The sequence below is a fragment of the Cervus canadensis genome, chromosome 7 (genome assembly GCF_019320065.1).
Source record: "Cervus canadensis isolate Bull #8, Minnesota chromosome 7, ASM1932006v1, whole genome shotgun sequence".
Classification (NCBI taxonomy): Eukaryota; Metazoa; Chordata; class Mammalia; order Artiodactyla; family Cervidae; genus Cervus; species Cervus canadensis.
This window is the reverse complement of record NC_057392.1, coordinates 46,899,329-46,917,932: the sequence shown is the minus strand read 5'-3', so window position 1 is coordinate 46,917,932 and position 18,604 is coordinate 46,899,329. Positions and strand designations below refer to the sequence as shown.

General features: G+C 46.1%; 1 protein-coding gene across 1 annotated transcript; it reads right to left on the bottom strand.

Annotated features, from left to right (window-relative positions):
- Window positions 1–75: 75 nt before the first annotated feature.
- On the bottom strand, window positions 76–12,441 carry MUC20 (mucin 20, cell surface associated). The gene is made up of 4 exons (XM_043474102.1): window positions 12,177–12,441; window positions 5,098–6,489; window positions 2,678–2,769; window positions 76–434 (listed from the first exon to the last, which is right to left on the bottom strand). Exons 1-4 carry the CDS (start codon window positions 12,274–12,276, stop codon window positions 366–368), a joined length of 1,653 nt encoding a protein of 550 aa, XP_043330037.1. The 5' UTR covers window positions 12,277–12,441; the 3' UTR covers window positions 76–365.
- Window positions 12,442–18,604: the final 6,163 nt, after the last annotated feature.

Below are 18,604 nucleotides of genomic sequence, written 5' to 3'. Positions count from 1 at the left end.
ACCATATAAAGTTATCCCTGAGCCACACTGAGTATACTTTTAATGCAGGATGCAAGCACACAACAGGTGAAAGACGGGTGATCAGCTCGCTCTTTACTGAAGCACAACACACATGCCAGGGGAAGCCCAAGGTCATCTCTGCAACAAGGGGCAGACCCCACCCCCTCCCTACACACTACCCCCAGGCATACGTGGGCCAGGGTCCCACTACTGGGTCTGGGTAAGGCCGTGATCTGCCAATCTACATGGGAACCTTCCAGGTACATCTCTGCACAGTAACATGGCTCCAGACGTGGTGGGGCCCAGGTCATAGGCAGCACTGCTCCCTTCGGCATGCAACTGTGCCTGGTTGCAGCTGGTGTTCTTCAGCCACTCCTGACATGCAGCAGGGAGACTTGGACAGGAAATGTAAGCAGGTCCAGTTTATGGCTGAGCTGTTAGGCAAAAGGAGAAGGTGGTACTTCCAGCCCTTGTGGCCCGCGAGCTCACCACAGGCCAAGGACAGGAAGGGACAGAGGACGTATGAAGAGGCCAGTAGCACTTCCTGAGCTTCTTGCAGGCTGGACATAGGCTATGTCATTCCTACCATTTAAATCCCACAGTAACCTTATAAAGCAGGGACTTCTCTGGGAGCTCTTGCCTGTCAATGCAGGAGATGCGGTTCCATCCCTAGTTCAGGAAGAAATCTTGAAGAAGGGAATGGCAACCCACTCCAGTATTCTTGCCCGGGAAAATCCTATGGACAGAGAAGCCTGGTGAGCTATAGCCCAGGGGGTCGCAAGAGAGTTGGACACGATTTAGCGATTGAACAGCAAAAAACCTTATAAAGTGGGTTATGTGTGTGGGGGTGCTGTGTGTACACACATGTGTGTGTGTGCTCAGTAATGTCCAGCTCTTTGCAAACCTTTGGACTGTAGCCTACCAGGTTCCTGTTTCCATACAATATTTCAGACAAGAATACTGGAGTGGGTTGCCATTTCCTCCTCCAGGGGATCTTCCCATCCCAGGGATTGAACCTTCGTCTCTGGTGTCTGCTGCATTGCAGAGGGATTCTTTACTGCTGAGTCATCAGGGAAGCCCCATAAAGCAGGTAGTACTAGCCTCATTTTACAAGGGAGGAAAGTAATATGGAGTAACTTACAGAAGTTCACACAATTAGGAACTGGAGCTCATACTCAGATCTACATAACTGCAGAGCTTCTTGTTTGACCTCTGAACTTTCACCAGTAACCAGCTCACAACAGGAACTGATACCCAACAGCTGCGTGGCCTGGTTCCTACACCTCAACTGATCTGCTCCTATCTCCACACCTTCTTTCTGACTCTGAAATAGTTTCCAGTTTGAAGGGTTCAAATCTGACATAGCTCTGGCTGGATTAACACTTGCTACTTGGATTATCACACCCTGGGAATCTGTCATTTATTTGGCTGTCCCTCTTCAAAACCCCATGCTGTGTTCGTTGTTTAGTTGCTAAGTCATGTCTGACTCTTCTGAGACCCCATGGACTGTAGCCTGCCAGGCTCCTCAGTCCATGGGATTTTCCAGGCAAGAATACTGGAGTGGGTTGCTGTTTCCTTATCCAGGGGATCTTCGCCACCCAGGGTTCAAACCTGCATCTCCTCCATTGGCAGGCAGATTTTTCACCGCAGACCAACAGGGAAGCCATGTTCAGAGACTTTCTTATGGGAGTCCTAAGTCCCTCCTTCCACTAACAGACCTATTGAGCCCAAATATTCCCTCTTCCCATCATTCCTTGGCAGAAAGATGTGGACATAAGGGTTAGGCTGAGCTGACTCATTCTAACCTTCCAGTGACTCACACCATCCCCCCAAACCGTAATCCCAGAATTCCAGCACTAGAAGCTTTGTCCAGGGATCTGGGTTTTAGGAGAATTTTCCCAGCTTCTACAAATACAGTCTTGATGTCCATCTAGAGCATACATCTATGATTTTTTTTTCCCCTTCTGTCTAGCAACCCTATTTCTTTTGTGGTCTCTCATTCCATTCCATGTGGTTCAGGTCAGGCTGTCAGTTATGGTAGCCCTTCTACGTCCATGAGATCAGTCCTTCCTTAGGAGGCACTTGGGAGAGATAAGTGCCTTGTGAATCTGGTGCTGTCACAACTGCCTTTCCTTACATATGAAAGACTCTGAGGAATGAAGGGAGCAGAGCTAAGAGGGGAAAAGAAAAAGAAAATCCTGATGATCCTGTTTGAGCTTCTGGATCCAGCCAGACCTGAAGCTGGACAGCCACTTCTAGGTTTTTCAACCAATTCCTTGCCTTTTAAATAAGCTCCGAAGCATTGGGTTGCTGCCATGTGCAACTAAAATCCTGACTATCTGTCCATTAACAACATTAACCTTCTCCCAGGGACCAGAAAGCCTGATCTTCCTAGGGCCTAATGAAATTGGGATGAGGGAAAGAATTTTATATATATATATATACATATATATATATAATTATATATATATATAGCAGAGAGGGGAATTTAGTACTCAGAAAAAACAGGCAGAAACAAAGCCAGGGAGAGATTCTTAGATTTCATTCCTAATACTCCACAAGAAACTAGACCCTCCCTAATGTAGCAGCAGCTCTTCTGTATCCTGCAGATCTTCCCCAGCATCTCCAAGAACCTCTCGCTTTCCTTCACTCCCCGGCACAAAGAGTGCCTGCTCACCTGATGCATCAGCCTCTCTGCCACTCTGGGGTCAGTGAGGTCTTCAAGGGAGGCCACGTTCAGCCTCAGGAGGAGGAAGCCTCCATCTGCGCCTGCAAGTTGAGAACCGTGAGAAGACAAAAGCATGGGTAAGTCATTTCCGGAATCAAGATGTGAACTGTGGTCCCCAGCTTCTGTCCCTGCTCTGTACATGTGCGCTTACTCTCATGTATAAGTGTGTCTGTGTTCACACAGAGCGTTCCCTCTCTTCACTGCAAAGACAGGATTCCTTCTCTCCAGTAACTGGACCCATCATAATGTCTTCCCAACAAGAGGGAAGAAAATGAGGAGTAAAGGCCCCCTCCACATGTGGTGAAGTCAAAAGAGTAGTGTGAGGAAGGAGAAATGAAAGTGAATCTAGAATGTTCTGAAGGCCTGGGGGCCCTGGATGAAGCTGTTGGGAACGGGACCAGCCAGAGAAAGGCCGCAGAGAAGCTGGTCTCTAAGGGGATGTGCTCGGCCAGTTCGTCCAGCTCTAAGGTGGCAGCTGTCTTTCAATCCAGCCTTCCTGACTTAAAGGCTTTGTAGACAACTTCATTCTTTCCTTGAGCCTTAAGCTTTACCTGCCACCTTTTAGTCAATTCTTCCTATCAGAGTACTATTGGAATTAATCCAGGAATTGCACTTCTAAAACTTTATCCTACAGTAAATAACACAACTGAAAAATGTATTATTTACTGCAGCACTTTTTGTTCATGATAACAAAATACTGGAAATGAACTAAATGTCCATCCAGAAAACACTGGTTAAAGAAATTATGGTAAAACAAAATACTGAGAAACCATACCAAAAGATAGCTTTGTATCAAGAGATCTGTGTTTATCACATGTTCCATTTGCATAAAAAAGAAGGTAGATATTGTCTATAGCTATATGATAGAGTATCAATATCTATATTATATTGCTATAATATAAAGATATCTTCCCTCTTCCTTTTTATGCTTCCATGTGCATATTGCATGTCCAGAAGAAGATTCACAACAAAGTGATACCATCAGATACGTATGAAAGGCAAACTGGGTAATAAGGGGACAGCAATAGCAGAAAGACATCTAAGATGTAATCTATGTATCTATTGAAATTTAAATCATGTCAATGTATCATCTAATCAACACATAATAAATGAAATCTTTTTAAAAGAAAAATATTAATACTTTAAGCTTTTAAAATAAAAGCACAACAGGAGACTCTGAGTTTTGGAATCAAGCTGACTTTCATTTGGAATTCTACTGCTACTTTTTTAACAGCCTTTAAATGTATTTCCTCACTTGTCAGTTAGAGTAAGAACACCCACTCCATAAAATGGTTTTCAAGGTTTAGTTAGGGGAAATAACATGCAAAGCGTGCCATCAGAGAGAACCGTCAGCTGCTGCCATGCTTACTGGCTGTGAAATGTTTTTATATCACCTCTGCCTGAAATTCAAAAGATATTCAGTAAGGTGGTTGTGATTAATATTTTTATTTCACCTTCCCAAAAAAGCCTGGCGAGCAGAGGATACTGCTGGGATGAGGCATGAGGAAAGATGATGGGAAGTGGAGGTGAAGTCTCCAGGCTGATCAGAAGCTGGGCTGACTGCCGACAAGGGACTTCTTCCCTAAAGAAGTTGTCTCAAGATGTAGCTTTCAACTCCCAAATCTTTGTCCAATTTATTGACTGATTTTTAAGTCACCATTTACACTTGCAAGTGCTGTTTAACTGCTGTCAGGTCTGACTCTTCGCAACCCCATGGACTGTAGCCCGACAGCCTCCTCTGTCTGTGGGATTTCCCAGGCAAGAATACTGGAGTGGGTTGCATTTCCTTCTCCAGGGGATCTTCCCGACCCAGAGATTGAACCTGCTTCTCTGGCTTGACACCTGGGAAGCCCCCACCATTTACGTTACCAGTTCCATAAAGTGCATCCTGCGTGCTAAACTCTCCCAATTTCCACTTGGTGTGGCTCTGGCTGAACCAGAGGCTTTCAGAGCATGAGGACTGTGTCTTTTAAATAAAATTTAGCCCCTCCCTGGTGCACAGTAGTTATTCAACAGCTAACATCATGGAATGGCAGAACTGGAAAGGACTTCACTGCAACCCCCTCCAGGTACTGGCAGTGAAACTGAGGCTCAGAGGGGAAGGGACCTGGGCCGGGACCTGTCCTACATCACTCAGGGCAAAGACAATATCCCAAACCATTTCTCCACACTTCCGGTGCTGAACTTTCTCCATACCCTACTTTAATTCTGCTTGTTACTGGTTTTGTTACTAGAACATCATGAAAAGGTGACATGTGAGACAGGGCTCAGAAGAAGCCTCCAGATTCATTTTCCTCTCCCCTATCTCCTTAAACATGCAGAAGCCAAACTCCAAATTCCCAAAGATTACACGCGGGGGAGCCACTCACCTGGAGTAATATCTGTCCACCTTGTCCAACCAGTGGTGGCCGGGGTTGTTGAGGGCTTCCCTCCACCTGCGCTGGCTGTTTTCAAGGTCTTCACTGAGTCTGTGGTCTTGGCTGAGGTGACGCTTGTTTCTGAGCTACTACTGGTCGTGGCTGTGATCTTGGTTGAGGAGAAACTTGTTTCTGGGGTGCTGTCGGCTGAGGCTGTGGGGCTGCTGTTGGCTGAGGCTGTGGTCTTGGCTGAGGTAACACTTGTTTCTGGGATACTGTCAACCATAGGCAGATGGAAAGAAGGAAGAGAGCTCCTGCTGATGGTGGGAATGGACCCACTGAATGTGCTGTGTGTGGTAGAAGTCTCTGAGGAGGTGGAACTCGTGGTGGAGGTTTCTTTGGAGAAGCTGTAGACCATAGCTGAGAACCCAGCAGGGGAAGTCACTTTGCTTACTGTTGTCGCATCCTCTGTAGAGACAGTAATTATCCCTGAGATACTGGTGTCACTTGTTGTCTCAACAGAGAGGGCTGAGCTTTCTTCCAAAAGGTTCTTGCTGACTGTCACCAAGGTTCCACTTGGGGTAGTGGCCTTGGCTGCTGTCATTTCCTTTTCTGAGGTGCTACTGAGGGTGACTGTGACAGCAGGTGTGACTGATTCTGTGGCGTGGGCTATTGTCCAGGTCTCAACAGAGGTTGTGTTCCTGGTAAGGTGTGATTTTGCTTCAGTGGAGTCAGGCAAGGCTGACCTCTCAGAGGTGGTCAGGGCCTGTCCTCCTGTGGAGCTGTGATCTATGTATGAGGTCCCAGGGATGGCGGCAGTTGGTTCTGTTTCCATAACTCTGCAGTTGATCACCTTGGTGTTGGTGATGCAGGTAACCAAGGCCTTAGTCAGAGCAGTGATGTCTGCTGGCAGGGCTTGTGAGGTGGTGACGGCTGGAACTGAGCTGTCAGAGGAGGCACTGCTCTCTGAGGGTAGGGCCTCAGCTTCAGAAATGTAAGTGAATTTCAAGATTCTCTTTGCTTCTTCAGAGCTGTCAAAAGTGCAAAGGTTCTCAAAGACAACTTTCCAGAGCTCACTGCCTATGACAGTGGTCCTTACACATCCCATGGGGCTGCCACTTGTGGATGATGTTGCCATGGGAGTAGTGATCACAGCCATGAACTTGGAAGGCTTTCTTGTCATGAGAGCCATGGTCTTATCTTCCCTGGTCTCTGCTTCTGAAACGGTGCCACCTCTGATGAAGGTCCTGTCAGAGGTTTGGGTGCTCAGGGTTTGAGTTTCCCAAGAGGCGTGGTTTGGCACAGAGGGATCAGTGAGGTCAGTAGCCTGAAAGACTTCCTCTGAGCTTGTCCAGACCTCTGGAGTCACAGCGGGCACTTCTGTGTGGCCTGATCCACTGGGGCCTGTATTGGGTAAAAGCAACTCTGTGAGCTGTGAATCCCAGGGCACTGACTTGACACAGGCTCTTAGATTTATCCCTGGGCACTACTGGGAGGAAGCAGGGAGGAGGGATCATTTGACCTTATTTTTCAACTATATTTTCAAGGAAGAGGAGGCAATATTGGGAAGGCAGCCCCATGTAGCAGCCATGGAACTGGGATTGCCCTGGCTGAGGTCCTCTGATGGCCCACTTGAGGCAAGCCAGCCCCCAAATCGAGACCCTTATTGGTCTGAAGTCATCAAAGTGAAAGTGTGGGCCAGGATCCCAATTCAAGAGGGAGCAAAGAAAATCAGAAGATCCAAATGAGCCAAGAACTGTGGAGCAGGAACCACAACTCTCAGAACTTTCTGAAAGAATCCTTGTCACCTTCCTATCGATTTTTTGGAGCGAACTTCAGGAGTAGTGAAGGACAGAGACGCCTGGCATGTTGTAATCCATGGGGTCACAAAGAGTCAGACACGATTTAGTGACTGAACAACAACTCCATAGGGCAGAATGTCTCTGCTCGCTTGAATGACCCTCTGAGGTCGTGTGAGTGAAGGGCCAGCAGCCATTTGTTCCCCAGGGGAGGCTTCAGCAGGATTATTTATGAGCTGATAGATGCCTCTCCTGTCTGTCGAGGGGGAGGGGCTGAGGTATCTCTTGAGGCTGCTGCAGCTAAGTCGCTTCAGTCGTGTCCAAATCTGTGCGACTCCATAGACGGCAGCCCACCAGGCTCCTCCGTCCCTGGGATTCTCCAGGCAAGAATACGGGAGTGGGTTGCCATTTCCTTCTCTGATCTCTTGAGGAGGGTTGCCAAATTTAGCAAATAAAAATGCAGGCTGCCCAGTTAAATTTGTCATATAAATAAAGAATAATGCTAATGATAAATATTTTTTAGTATGTGTATTTGTCATGTAATATTTGTTGTTGTTCAGTCCCTCAGTTCTGTCTGACTCTTTTTGACCCCATGGACTGTGGCACGCCAGGCTTCCCTGTCCTTAACCATCTCCCAGAGCTTGTTCAAACTTACATCCATTGAGTCAGTGATGCCATCCAACCATCTTGTCTTCTGGTGTCCCCTTCTCCTCCTGCCTTCAATCTTTCCCAGCATCAGGGTCCTTTCTAATGAGCTGGCTCTTTGCATTAGGTGGCCAAAGTACTTCAGCATCACAGTCCTTCCAATGAATATTCAGGGTTGATTTCCTTTATGATTGACTGGTTTGATCTTCTTGCAGTCCAAAGGACTCTCAAGAGTCTTCTCCAACACGACAGTTCAAAAGCATCAGTTCTTTGGCACACAGCCTTCTTTATGGTCTCTCACATCCATACATGACTACTGGAAAAACCAAAACTTTGACTATACAGACCTTGGTAGGCAAAGTAATGTCTCTGCTCTTTAATATGTTGTCTAGGCTTGTCACAGCTTTTCTTTCAAGGAGAAGCATCTTTTAATTTCATGGCTGCGGTCACCATCTGCAGTGATTTTGGAGCCCAAGAAAATAAAGTCTGTCACTGTTTCCATTGTTTCCCCAACTATTTGCCATAAAGCAATGGGACTGGATGCCATGTTCTTCATTTTTTGAATGTTGAGTTTTAAACCAGCTTTTTCACTCTCCTCTTTCACCTTCATCAAGAGACTCTTTAATTCCTCTTCACTTTCTGCCGTAAGGGTGGTGTAATCTGAATATCTGAGATTATTGATAGTCCTCCCGGGAATCTTGATTCCAGCTTGTACTTCATGTAGCCTGGCATTTCGTATGATGTATTCTGCATAAAAGTTAAATAAGCAGGATGACAATATACAGCTTTGATATACTCCTTTCCCAATTTTGAACCAGTCTGTTGTTCCATGTCCAGTTCTAACTGTTGCTTCCTGACCTGCATACAGGTTTCTCAGGAGGCAGGTCAGGGGGTCTGGTATTCCTATCTCTTTAAGAATTTTCCACAGTTTGTTGTGATCCACACAGTCAAAGGCTTTAGCATAATCAATGGAGCAGAAGTAGATGTTTTTCTGGAATTCTGTTGCTTTTCTATGCTCCAATGGATGTTGGCAATTCGATCTCTGGTTCCTCTTCCTTTTCTAAATCCAGCTTGAACATCTGGGAGTTCATGGTTCACTTACTGTTGAAGCCTAGCTTGGAGAATTTTGAGCATTACTTTTCTAACATGTGAAAGGAGTGCAATTGTGTGGTAGTTTGATCATTCTTTGGTATTGCCCTTCTTTGGGACTGGAATGAAAACTGACCTTTTCCAGTCCTGTGGCCACTGCCGAGTTTTCCAAATTTGCTGGTATAGTGAGTGCAGCACTTTCACAGCATCATCTTTAAAGATTTGAAATAGCTCAGTTGAAATTCCATCATCTCCACTAGCTTTGTTTGTAGTGGTGCTTCCTAAGGCCCACTTGATTTCGCACTCCAAGATGTCTGGCTCTAGGTCAGTGATCACACCATTGTGGTTATCTGGGTCATTAAGATCTTTTTGGTATAGTTCTTCTGTGTATTCTTGCCACCTCTTCTTAATATCTTCTGTTTCTGTTAGATCCATACCATTTCTCTCCTTTATTGTGCCCATGTTTGCATGAAATGTTTCCATGGTATCTCTAATTTTCTTAAAGAGATCTCTAGTCTTTCCCATTCTATTGTTTTCTTCTATTTCTTTGCATTGTTCACTTAGGAAGGCTTTCTTATCTCTCCTTGCTATTCTTTGGAACTCTGCATTCAGATGGGTATATCTTTCCTTTTCTCCTTTGCCTTTTGCTTCTGTTCTTTTCTCAGCTATTTGTAAGGCCTCATCAGACAACCATTTTGCCTTTTTACATTTCTTTTTCTTGGGGATGGTTTTGATCACCGCCTCCTGTACATGTAATATTTAAATCATACTGAAAAAGTCATTACCTGAAATTCAAGTTTGCCATGTGTTTTATCTGGTAACCCTACTCTTGGAAGGAAAAGATAAAAGCATATGCACACTTTTGGAGGGTTCTGATGGTTTAAGATGGCCTTTTCTGAGACCTACTGTCCCAGAGGTATCCAAGGACCCACAGGAAGGCCAGGGCCATTTGGTCATCTCTACCCAGGATATCAGAAGAGGCTCTTGGCTTGTCCTCTTGTGTCTCCCACTGGATGATGATGGAACACTGGGCTAAGAAGCAAGAGACTGCGCTCTAGTCATAGCTGTGTTGCCTGCTAGCTGGAGTCTGATGATTTACTGGTGCAAATCCTGACTCTGTCTCCTACCAGTGAGTGTTTCCTACCTGCCTAGTCATGGGGGTGAGCACCAGAGAGGAAGGGGAATACGGCTTCCGTTCCTAAGCCTTCCGGGAGTCATTAAGCATCCCTCCCCGACCATGTCCTCTCAAGGAGTCACCTGAAATCACACAACCTACTTTCATACAGCAAGGGTTTCAGGCTGTACCCACACGCTGATTATGTGGTCATGGCCCTCGTTCTCATTGCCCATTCAGTGTTGTCTACCTACACACACAACTCACACTTTTGCAGGAATATACTTGCTTCTCCTCACTCCAGTTTCTCTGAGGCTCCTCAGTCCCCACAGCTGGAGGCAGAGCTTCTCTGCGGCAGCCCACACAGCCTGAAACACAACCATGGGGTCTGATGCTGACTTCCCCTGACACATTTTCTTCCTTTCTTGGGAGCCCAGTGGTGTTATCCTGCTGTGGAACCTCCTCAGGCTTCCCAAACCCATCGCCTGTTCGTCTTCGGGGCTCTTACAACCCCCAACCCAACTCTCTTACCTGCCCAGGGTCTTCTCAAACAGAGCAAAGCCCATCCTGGCCCTTAATAGCTCTAGAGTGCTGCAGCTGTCCTGAACCATTCCTCAAATCAAACTTGGGGAGAGGAAAGCATGTGGACTTTGGACCCAGAATTCCAGTCCCCTCTCCTCTGTTGGCTTGCCGCTTACCAAACCTGACCCGGCCAAGTCTCCCGGCTCCATGCCTGCGTTGTCCCATCTGTACAATGGAGCTTGAGGTACCTATTTCACTTGGTTGGAAACACTACATTAAATGTGAAGCACATGCTTGGGAGATAATGAGTGCAGGAGGCAGTGTGGTCCAGTGGTTAGGCATGATGTGTGGAATAAACTCCTGGCTCTGCAGAGTTACTTCATGCTGGTTAGAAGCCTCACTTGGGCTCCTCACTTGGGGGGCAGGGGATAAATGAGGGTGAGAATGTATCTCTCACAAGGTTATTGTGAGGATTAAAAAGTTAGTGACAGGGGTATATGCAAAATCTCTGTACCTTCCTCTCCATTTTGCTGTGAAACTAAAACTGCTCTAAAAAAATTAAGTTTTGAAAGACAATGTGTGATAATTATGTGTCACTGTAGATTCCTCAGTTGTAACACATGTATATTTCTGGTGAGAGATGTTGATAATGGAGGGGGTGGTGAGAAGGTGGGAGACAAGGCCTCTTTAGAAATCTTTGTACTTTCTGCTCAGTTTTGCTGTGAACCTAAAACTGCTCTAAAAAATACAGTCTATTTTTACAAAAGATAATGCATGTGACAAGCTTGGCACCATTTCTATTACAGGTCAGTGTTCATTCTTTTCTTTCATAAAAGCCCTGCCTCTCTCAGAATCTACCCTCCACAAGCCATCTGTGACTTTTCAAGCAAAAACAGGTTTTTACAACAAGCACCTACTATATAACACAGGGAACTCTGATCAGTGTCATGTGACAGCTTGGATGGGAGGGGAGTTTGGGGAGAACGGATATATGTATATGTATAGCTGAGTCATTTTGCTGTGCGCCTGAAGCTATCACAACTTTCTCAATCAACTATATTCCAATATAAAAATTTTAAAAATTTAATGGACTTTTAAAGGAAATCTGTGCTAAAACATTAACTTGAAGGAGGAAGAATCTTGTCAAGCTACGTTCTTTGGCTTTAATCAGATTTGTCACCAGCCTACACCCTCTGACTTCCTATTCTTCCCTCCACACATACTCACACCCGCACAGGCATAAAAACAAACCCATAGCAACCTCACATTTGCATGGACTGCAGCGTTACATGCTTTTAAGCTGACCCTTTGCCATTGTGTATTCTTTATCAATAACAGTCATACTTTAAGTGGGGCTTCCCAGGTGGCTCAGTGGTAAGAATCCATCTGCCAAGGTAGGAGCCGAAGGAGATGTGGGTTTGATCCCTGGGTTGAGAAGATGCCCTGGAGAAGGAAATGGCAACCCACCCTAGTATTCTTGCCAGGATAATCCTATGGACAGAGGAGTCCATGGGGTCTCACAAAAAGCCAGATACGACTGAGAACACACGCATGCAATACTTCAAGTATAGTTTTATGCGTGCTCAGTCGCTTCAGTCATGTCCAACTCTTTGCAACCCTAGGGACTGAAGCCCACCAAGCTCCTCTGTACAATGGGATTCTCCAGGCAAGAATACTGGAGTGGGTTACCATGCCCTCCTCCAGGGGTTCTTCCTGACTCAGAGAGTCTGACCCACATCTCTTATGTCTCCTGCATTGGCAGGCAGGTTCTTTGCCACTAGCACCACCTGGGAAGGCTGTATAGCTTTTTGATTGATTGTAACTAACCCAAGAGAGCTACTTACACCCACAAAGAGCTGTAGTATAGAAACTCCCACCCAGAGTCAGGAGAGAAGCCCACAGGCAGCCTCTCACCTCCTTACCTGCAGAGCTCCTGGGGGCCCCAGCCTCCCAGCAGCAGAAGGAAAGGGGCAGAGCCAGGCACCAGAGAAAGCTCATCATAGCTGGGACTCCAGCCACCATTGCCAGCAGCTCTGCCCACTCCTCTCACTGCCGCCTTTTCCTGCTTCCTCAACCTGCGGAGGCTGGGCGGGCCACCTGCCCAGGTGTGACTGGCTAGTTTCCAGGATGCAGCCAGGTGATCTCAAGTGCACAGGCCGAGAGCTGGCAGGTTGTGTGTCAGGACTGACAAGGAGCCAACCCTCCTGCCCTGCTTGCCCACTGATTCCTCCTCCCTAAGGTTTGAAGATACGGAATCCTTTCCACTGTGATATTCACACCCTGGTTCCTGCAGCCAGGGAAACCATGGCAGAAAGTGTTTCATACATGCTCCCCCTTCCCACAAGCTTTCCCCTCTCCCCGCCTTGTGCATGGGACTTTGACTTCTAGTTAGAGAGACATGGGTTTTATTCCTAATTCTGGATTTATTACCTCTATGAACGTGAAAATGAAAGTCTCGCTCAACAGTGTCCGACTCTTTGAGACCCCATGGACTATACAGTCCATGGAATTCTCCAGGCTGGAATACTGGAGTGGATAGCCTTTCCTTTCTCCAGGGGATCTTCCCAACCCAGGGATCAAACCCAGGTCTCCCATGTTGCAGGCGGATTCTTTACCAGCTGAGCCTCAGGGAAGCCCTAATACCTGTATGGTCAAGGGCAAACTAAAGAGCTTTCTGAACCTCAACCTCTTGATCTGTAAAATGGGCCTAATCCTTAAATTACTGGGCTGTTTTTTGAGGATCACACGCAATAAAAAGGCTCTAACATAGCACCTACATACTTGGTGCTTATTGAAAACACATACATTTTAAGGACTCAATAAACGAACCCTGATGTACACTCGAATCCTCAAGTCATAGGAGGAACAGCCCCCTAAGGTTTGCAGGAGACAACTCTCTAGTGTGGGGAAGGACTCTGATCCCTAACATCCTTCTGTCTTTACATCCTGGGACCCTACATCCCAGCCAGAGGCAAGATCATGTCCTGGGCCAGCCAGTAGGTGCAGGGCAGGGAGAGCACACCTCGAAGAAGGGAAACAGTATGTGTGCCGGTCTGAGTCCCCAGACCTGGGAGGGGGGACACTGAAGGTAATGACTGAGGGAAGTTTGGGGATTTGGCCACAAGAAGGGGAATGAGGCTGCAGAATATACTTCTAAATGTCCCAGTGAAGAATCTTATCCCCTCGAAGGGCCCAGGACGTAGGCTGTTATGGCCATAGCCAGAGGCCAGACAAGGTACCTTGGGGGTCTCAGGGTCAGAGTTTTGTGGAGAAAGCAGTTCTAGAGCAGAGGAAAGCTTGTTGGACAAGCATCAAGAAATCACAAAAATCTCATGGCTGGAAGGAACTTTAAAGTGGAATCCAGAAGGTCTAGGTTCTGTTTCCAGCTCCTTCCTTAATTATGGCCTAGGGGCTGTGTGATCTTGGACAAGTTATTTGGCTTCTCTGGGCCTCTGTCATGGCCTCTGAGGTCATCCTGGCCATGATGGCTGAGGTTCTACTTCATGTAAGACACTGCCTTCTAGAATTTCACCCTGGGGACTTCCCTGGCAGTCCAGTGGTTAAGACTTCTCAGTTACAATGCAGAGCGTTTGGGTTGGATCCGTGACTGGGGAATAAGATCCCACATGCCATGAAGCATGGCCAAAAGATTGTTAAAAATAAACTAAAAACAGAACTTCCCCCATGTTGGGATAAAGGGCTCTGTGGCCTGGAAGGAGAAGGAAGTCATTCTAGGGCATGGGGTTGGGGTGAGGGGGTTGGGCAGGAAGACTCAATGAGAGGAGACCAAGGGGGTCTGTCTGGGACTCAGCCCAGCACTTGGGATCAGGGATCCTGGACCCCTGTTCTAACCACACTGTTTATCTGTAGAGTCTTCCTGCTAGGTTGAGCCCTTCCATCATCCTGCTCAACCTCAGTCCTTCACTTTATAAAATGGGAGAATGAATTTCCCCTTGGGGGAGTTTAGGAGGCCCTGGGGCCACAGCAAAGACCTGAATTCTGTTTGATCAGATCTAGTAATGAGTCTAGCGGTCTGCAGTCCATGGTGTCTCAAAGAGTCAGACTCGACTGAGTGACTGAGCATGCACATAGTAATGAGTGAGTGATTTAGTGTGAAGTTTCACCCTTGAGAAAACAGAGGAGAAATTCAGCAAGAATATGCTGCTTTCTGCCACCTCCCTCTCCTCCTGACCCACCTGTCTGCCCCACCCCAGTGAGGAAAGAGACTTCCTCATTCCAGCAGCTGGTGGCTTAAGCTACAGACCGAGGTACTCCAGGTGCCCTTTTCACCCCCCCACTGTGGAATTTCCTTCTCCATTTCCTTTTTCTTTTCATCATCTAGTAATCAACAGCTCAGCTCCAGCCCAGTTGCCTATGATGGGATCTAACCAGGAATCTACTAGAAGGGAAGCCTGACTGAATGCTTTCCTGGGTTTTGCTGAATTTTGTCAGTCCATCTTCCTCTGTACCTGGGGGAATTTCCACGGCTGGACACATGACTGTTGACCTTGAGGCCATAATAGTCTTAACAAGAAAGCTCCTGAACATTTTGTTCAGCCCAATTCAGGTCTCACTCTGAATGAGCATAGGAGGCTAGTTTTATTAATTTAGCAAACATGTGTGGAGCGCCTTACTAGATGTCAGACACTGTTCTAGGCACCCAGGATACATCACTGAGTAAAACACCCTGCCCTTGTGGAACTAACTCCCCGGTGAACCAAGAGAGTTCAAACGATAAACATAATAAGTAAGTGAATGGTATAGGGATGAGTATTATGGAATATTATGAATATTATGGGGAAAAGCGGGGAAAAGATAGGTAAGAAGAACCTGGTGTGTGTGGCATGCAGAGATGAGGGGCAGGTTGCAGTATTAAATAACATCATGGGATCTGAACCATGACTCCAAGTTGATGAGAAAGTCAGTCAAGTGGATACATGGGGAAGAACACTCCAGACAGCAGAACTCATAGAGAAAGATCCAGAGACTAAGGCAGAACCTAGATTAAGAAACAGCAAAGAGCCCATGTGGCTGGAGTCTCATGACAGAGCAGAGTTGGGGGTCGGGGGAGCAGGGTGATAAGGCATGGGTGATAAAGGGCCTTGCCAGCCTTGGGGGGTGGTCTCTGAATGAGCTGGGAGCAGCCCCTGGGGAGTTTTGAGCTGTGGAGTGATGAAATCTGACTTGGGATTTGGAAGGACCACTCTGGCAGCCTTGTGCTGAAACAGAAACTGGGAGTTAGGAGGTTTTGTCCTAATCCAGGTGAAAGACGAGGGTGGCTCTGCCATGATGGTGCCAGAGGAGGTAGTGAGAGTCAATCAGATTCTGGATATGTTTGGTTTTTTTTTTTCCTGGATATGTTTTGAAAGTAGAGCTGACGTGATTTCTTGCTAGATTGATGTGAGCTGTCAAAGGAAGAGAGAAGTCAAGAAAGCTACAGATTTCTCAACCTGAACCAATGGAAGGATGGAGTTGTCATTTGGGTCTGGCTTTCTCATCAAGAATGTTTAGAACTCCCTCCTCCTCAATAAGCCAGTGCACATTTTAGGGATGAATTCAACTCAAGACAAGGGTATCCACTAAAGCCTAAGCACTGGCCTGCAAAGGGTCTGATAAAAGAGTTAACCCAGTAAAACAGCCTTGAAATATAAGGTTCTAGATCTGCTAGGCCACTGAACTATAGCATAACCCCATAGGCCACAGAAAACAAGTTCTGTGTTTGTTGGGAGGCAAACCTTTTTCCTCTTCCAACCTGGGTCCAGTGACTGGAGGCCAGCTAACTGAGAAGAGATGAACAGGAGAAGAGATAAAGTTTACTTACACGTGCACCACAGAGCTGTTCAGTAAAGAGTAACTCACTGAATAACCAGAGATAAAGGTTTCTACACCGCCCTTAACAAAGGCACAGAGCTTAGCACTTCTGTGGGAAAACATGGAAGGTATTATTGGCGGCCTGTCTCCATGGCAGCTGAAATTGGCTGGAAAATCCCTTGGACAGGGATTAATGGCAGCTGTATTTTTAGAAAGCTCTGCTTTAGTCAGATAAGAGAAGTTCAGATAACATTTATTTCTGCATCTTCTGTAGGTCAAATGTTTCCTCTTTCAAATAATCTTTATGGGACTTCCCTGGTGGTCTAGTGACTAAGACTCTAAGTTCCCAATGCAGGGGCCCAAGGTTCGACCCCTGGTCAGGGGAGTAAATCCCTGCAACTAAGAGTTCCAATACCAAAACTTAAGATCCTGACTCAATGTAGCCAAATAAATGAATTTTTAAAATATCAATCTTTTACCAACTCTGTGGGTCTGAGTGAGTCTCCACAGGTACCAAATGTGTAGATAAAGAGAGGTGGGAGGAAGCATCTAAGTTTGCAAAGCCCTGAGAACAGACCCCTCTATACCCTAACCCCAATTTCCTTCTTGGGTTATAGCACGGAAGCCTCTGTTTCTGGGGAGCCCTCTCTTCCTTCATTTATTTTATTAGGGTATAGCTCACATAGAGTTATCTCAAGTAGTATACAGCTTGGTGAATTCTTAAAACTCAGCATTCAAAAAACTAAGATCATGTCATTCAGTCCCATCACTTCATGGCAAATAGATGGGGGAAAAATGGAAACAGTGGCAGACTTTATTTTCTTGGGCTCCAAAATCACTGTGGACAGTGACTGCAACCATGAAATTAAAACATGCTTTCTCCATGAAAGGAAAGCTATGACAAACGTAGACATCGTATTAAAAGGCAGAGACATTCCTTTGCCAACAAAGGTCCATATAGTCAAAGCCACAGTTTTTCCAGTTGTCAAGTATGGATGTGAGAGTTGGACCATAAAGAAGGCTGAATGCCAAATAACTGATGCTTTCAAACTGCAGTACCGGAGAAGACTCTTGAGAGTCCCTTGAAAAGCAAGGAGATCAAACCACTCAATCCTAAAGGAAATCAATCCTGTATATTCTTCGGAAGGACTGATGCTGAAGCTCCAATAACTTTGGCCACCTGATGTGAAGAGCTGACTCATTGGAAAAGACCTTGATGTTGAGAAACATTAAGGGTAGGAGGAGAAAGGAGCGACAGAGTATGAGATGGTTGGATGGCATCACTGCCTCAATGGACATGAGTTTGAGCAAACTTCAGGAGATAGTGAAGGACAGGGAAGCCTGGTATGCTCCAATCCATGGGGTTGCAAAGAGTTGGACATGAGGGACTGAACTGAACTGAACACCCAGGATGCATTCACTACTCAGATCAGGATATAGGATGTTGTCAACATCTCAGTAGGCTCCTTGTGTCCATTTCCAGTCAATATCTCTCCAAAGACCACCTTCTCACCTCTATCACTGAAAACTATCTCTGCCTATTTTTGAACTTTGTATAAATGGGACTATGCATACATAATTTCTTGCATCTGGTTTCTTAACATTATGCCTGGGAAATTCCCCCCTGTTGTTGTATATAACAGTGGTCCATTCTTTTTTTGTTTTTAGGTAGTATCCATTGTAGAAATATATCACAATTAATTTTTCTATTGATGGACTTTTGGGTTATTTCGAGTCTTTCACTATTCTGAGTAATATCACTATCAATAATCTTGTATATGTCTTGGGTATGTATACATACACCCAGGAGTAAAATTGCTGGGTCACATGTCTAGCTTTAGTATACAGCATCACACAGTTTTCTAAATTAACTGTGCCCACTCATACTACACCAGCAACATATGAGAGTTCCAGTCTCCATGTTCTCATCAACACTGGTACCACTGGTCCTTTTAATTTTAGACATTTTTGTGGACATGAATTTCTCATTGTGATTTCGACTTACATTACAGGAAGCCCTCTGCTTTCTCAGGGCTTTGCCCAGGTTGTATGCCACTGCCAGGGAAATGGCTTTCACAGGAAAGATACTAGAGGGACACAGGGAGGAATGATGGAGGCCTGGGTAGAAATCAAATTTGCATGCCCATGTGCACCACCTGTACACTCAACTAACGAGGAATCTGTGCCAGTACTGGAACATCTGTGGGGACCCTGGTTGGGGTGGGGGATAATGCAGGAGAGACAGGAAAGAAGGAGATGGAGTTTCTGGGCATTCGGAAGGAATGAGCACTGACACAAGAAAGGAGAAAAAGCCTGCAAATCATCATTGTTGGACTCTCTATGAGGCCCACAGCCTGATCCCCACTGGAGAGGTCACATTCCACAGAGCCTTGCCCTGAAAAACTCTTCCTGGCAAGGAAGGGAGATCTCAAGCTCTGAAGGTGTGGGACCCCAAACAGGGTCCAGGGCTGTCTCTCCCTCAGGTTCTTGCATCCTTGGGGAGGAAAAAACATCTGTGGCTGGAAGAGCTAAGACATAA

Bases quoted from the DNA above. Each gene is read 5' to 3' on its own strand.
- MUC20 (XM_043474102.1), bottom strand. From the start codon at position 12,276: ATGGTGGCTGGAGTCCCAGCTATGATGAGCTTTCTCTGGTGCCTGGCT. The intron at 6,490-12,176 runs GTAAGGAGGTGA...TACCCAATACAG, and splicing joins GGCCCCCAGGAGCTCTGCAG to GCCCCAGTGGATCAGGCCAC. The intron at 2,770-5,097 runs GTGAGTGGCTCC...CTCAACTTGCAG, and splicing joins GTGGACAGATATTACTCCAG to GCGCAGATGGAGGCTTCCTC.